The 3,234-nt window shown below is 51.8% G+C and overlaps 1 protein-coding gene across 1 annotated transcript in view; it reads right to left on the bottom strand.

Annotated features, from left to right (window-relative positions):
* Window positions 1-2,128, bottom strand: part of LOC147014355 (mRNA decay activator protein ZFP36L2-like) — a 3,538-nt gene extending 1,410 nt beyond the window's left edge. Inside the window, exons 1-2 of the mRNA XM_085852266.1 lie at window positions 1,859-2,128; window positions 1-1,463 (exon numbers count right to left, since the gene is read on the bottom strand). The exon at window positions 1-1,463 is cut by the window's left edge and continues 1,410 nt beyond it. Of these exons, the coding sequence (XP_085708392.1) occupies window positions 546-1,463; window positions 1,859-1,912 (972 nt within the window). The 5' untranslated portion in view covers window positions 1,913-2,128 and the 3' untranslated portion in view covers window positions 1-545. The remainder of the gene's footprint in view (window positions 1,464-1,858) is intronic.
* Window positions 2,129-3,234: the final 1,106 nt, after the last annotated feature.

Below are 3,234 nucleotides of genomic sequence, written 5' to 3'. Positions count from 1 at the left end.
TTCCTAAAGCGAAAACACAGCTTCACAAACTTCGCACTTAGGTGCTCAAAGTCTCCCAGTGTACACACTGGGGAAAAGGTTTGGGGAGTATGGTGTGTGTGTGTGTGTGTGTGTGTGTGTGTGTGTGTGTGTGTGTGTGTGTGTGTGTGTGTGTGTGTGTGTGTGTGTGTGTGTGTGTGTGTGTGTGTGTGTGTGTGTGTGTGTGTGTGTGTGTGTGTGTGTGTGTTGGGTGGAGGGCGGTTGGTGGGGGCAGGGGAGGAGATGGGAAGATTAGATGGTAGGAGGCCAATGAAGGCGATGGAATGCTGAGAGATGTGACTGGGACAGCTGAGTTTTGGAAGGGAAGAATGAAGCTTGATAAGATGGTTTGGGGAAAGTTCGAAAAGCATGAAGATGAATACACGTGGCTGGTGAAAGCGAGGTAGGAGGCAGAAGGTCGTGAGGAGGGAAGGTAGACCATAGGTAGTGTGTAATCAAAAAGCTGGGTCGAGGTAATTGGGTAGCTGGAGTTGGGCACAGCAAGGATGGATCATCATGGCTCTCAGTTAATCGTCCGAGACGGAAAGGCGGCTGAAGATGGGCAAACGGCGGCCCATCTCAGGGCTATCAGAATCACTCAGACTATCTGGACTATCGGGGCTACTTCCATAAGCATCTGGGTCTGACAGCGAGCCCGCAGGGCTCGTGGGGATCTCCAGGGACCGGTGGTGCTGTGACAGCAAGGGAAAAGGACCAAACGCAAAAGGGTCGGGAAAGAGTGCGAGGGTTGTGCTGGGTGAAGTGGGGGTATCGAACGGAGAGGAGTCGACCATGATCCTCCCGGAGGGCATGGGGACTCCGCAAAGGGCCCCCGAGGAGCTCAGGCTGCGTTGAAGTTTTTGGGTCAAGCGTGGCGGGTCGGGAACGCGTTTCTCATCCGCGTTGTGGATGAAGTGGCAGCGAGGGCCGTACGGGCAGAACCCGATGGTGTGGAACGTGCGGCACAGCTCGGTCTTGTACTTGGGGTGGCGCACGAGAGCACGCAGCTCGTGAAGACCGTGCGCGAACTGGCACTTGTCCCCGTACTTGCACGCACCGCTCTCCTGGAAGGGACGGCACAGCTCGGTCTTGTATCGGCTCGAATTGTTGTTGTTGTTGTTGCTTACGTTGTTGTTGTTGATGTTGTTCCCGACCGCTTGGTGCCTTTCGCCGCTTTCGCTTAACGACCGCTCCCGGAATCTGTCGTCACGATGCACGGGCGGCGCTGCGCCGATTGCACCACAACCACCACCACCGCCGCCATTACCACCACTCACCGAGAACCTGCTCGGTGGAAAGAACGAAGGCAGGGCCGACGAATGACGTCTCTGCTGTTGTTGGTGTCGATGCTGCTGTTGTTGCTGGTGGTTTTGTGGCATGGATGAACCTCGTCCGAGAAGAGAGCACAAGTTTTCTTCTCCCGTGCTGTCTCTCCCTCTTGATATCTGCAAAGAGTTTCGAGGATTATAAGTTTAATGTTGCAAGAAAGTGAAGGATTACATGGACACACGACGTCGCCGAGCCACGCGGGCTGCGGCAAAGTCGATGGACTTGTCTACATCCGGGTACTTCTGTATCTCGCCTTCCACGTCGTACACCGCGGGTTGGACAAACAAGTCAAACAGGAAATCTTTACAATGCAAAACTCACCACCCGAGCAACGACAACAACAACCAAAAAAAAAAAAAAAAAACAACGAAACTTATTAAATAAAGAGATTTCAAAACTTTCTTGAAAGTTTCAGGAACTTTTGAAAGTCAATAAACCGAAGTTTGGAAACTTTTCAAAACTTTGTTTGCAAGTTACGTCGTTCCGTGTCAACTGAATACATTCGACTTACCTTGTACAAATTGTCGGCGTCATCGACAAACCCGGGCATGAGAGCCGTGGACATGTCTGCCAGCTCTTTGCACAACTTTCGCGAACCAACGCAGCTTCCTTCTGTCCCGTGCCCTGTGCTTCGCACATATACCCGCTCACTTGCACACTCACAAACAGCCCTATTTAAAGTTCAGCGAGCCTGAGCTGGCACTGATAAATCACCAAGGAGAGGGAGAGGGGCGAGAGAGCGAGGGGAGAGGGAGAGAGAGAGCGAGGGGAGAGAGAGAGAGAGAGAGGAGGCAACGAGAGGGAGGGAAAACGCTCGCAGGGCGGAGAACAGACTCGGCGAGAGTCTCCCTCGCAGTTTCTATAGCAACGGCTCGCGAGGAACTCTGCTCGGGCGTGCGTGAGCCAGAGTGGGCGGACAGTGTCCCAGCCACGTGCCAAAAATGGTGTCCCACGAACTCGTGCTTAGTTTGCAGTGTCCCATCGGCCTCCGATGGAGCCATTGTACGGAGCATTGCCCTCGTGCATAATCCGCAATATGCCACTACCCACTACCCACTACCCACTACCCACTACCCACTACCCACTACCCACTACCCACTACCCACTACCCACTAACCACTACCCACTAACCACTACCCCCAATGGAGCTCGTGCATATCCCATAGTTCCATAATACTCGTGCATGGACCGAAGTACCCTCAATGAAACTCGTGCATTGCCTGCAGTGTTCCATGATACTTGTTCATAGCCTGGAGTGTTCCATTATAGTCGTGCATAGCCTGGAGTGTTCCATTATAGTCGTGCATAGCTTGCAGTATTCCATGATACTTGTGCATAGCCTGGAGTGTTCCATTATAGTCGTGCATAGCCTGCAGTGTTCCATGATACTTGTGCATAGCCTGGAGTGTTCCATGATAGTCGTGCATAGCCCGGAGTGTTCCATGATACTTGTGCATAGCCTGGAGTGTTCCATGATAGTCGTGCATAGCCCGGAGTGTTCCATGATACTTGTGCATAGCCTGCAGTGTTTCATGATACTCGTGCATAGATTGCAGTATTCCATTATAGTCGTGCATAGCCTGCAGTGTTTCATGATACTCGTGCATAGATTGCAGTGTTCCATGATAGTCGTGCATAGCCCGGAGTGTTCCATGATACTTGTGCATAGCCCGGAGTGTTCCATGATACTTGTGCATAGCCTGGAGTGTTCCATGATAGTCGTGCATAGCCTGCAGTGTTTCATGATACTCGTGCATAGATTGCAGTATTCCATTATAGTCGTGCATAGCCTGCAGTGTTTCATGATACTTGTGCATTGAGTGCAGTGTTCCATGATACTCGTGCATAGATTGCAGTGTTCCATGATACTCGTGCATAGATTGCAGT

The sequence above is a fragment of the Eptatretus burgeri genome, chromosome 13, assembly GCF_056783735.1.
Source record: "Eptatretus burgeri isolate ZD-2024b chromosome 13, Ebu_testis_v1, whole genome shotgun sequence".
Taxonomy (NCBI): Eukaryota; Metazoa; Chordata; class Myxini; order Myxiniformes; family Myxinidae; genus Eptatretus; species Eptatretus burgeri.
This window is presented reverse-complemented; position numbering and strand designations above follow the sequence as displayed.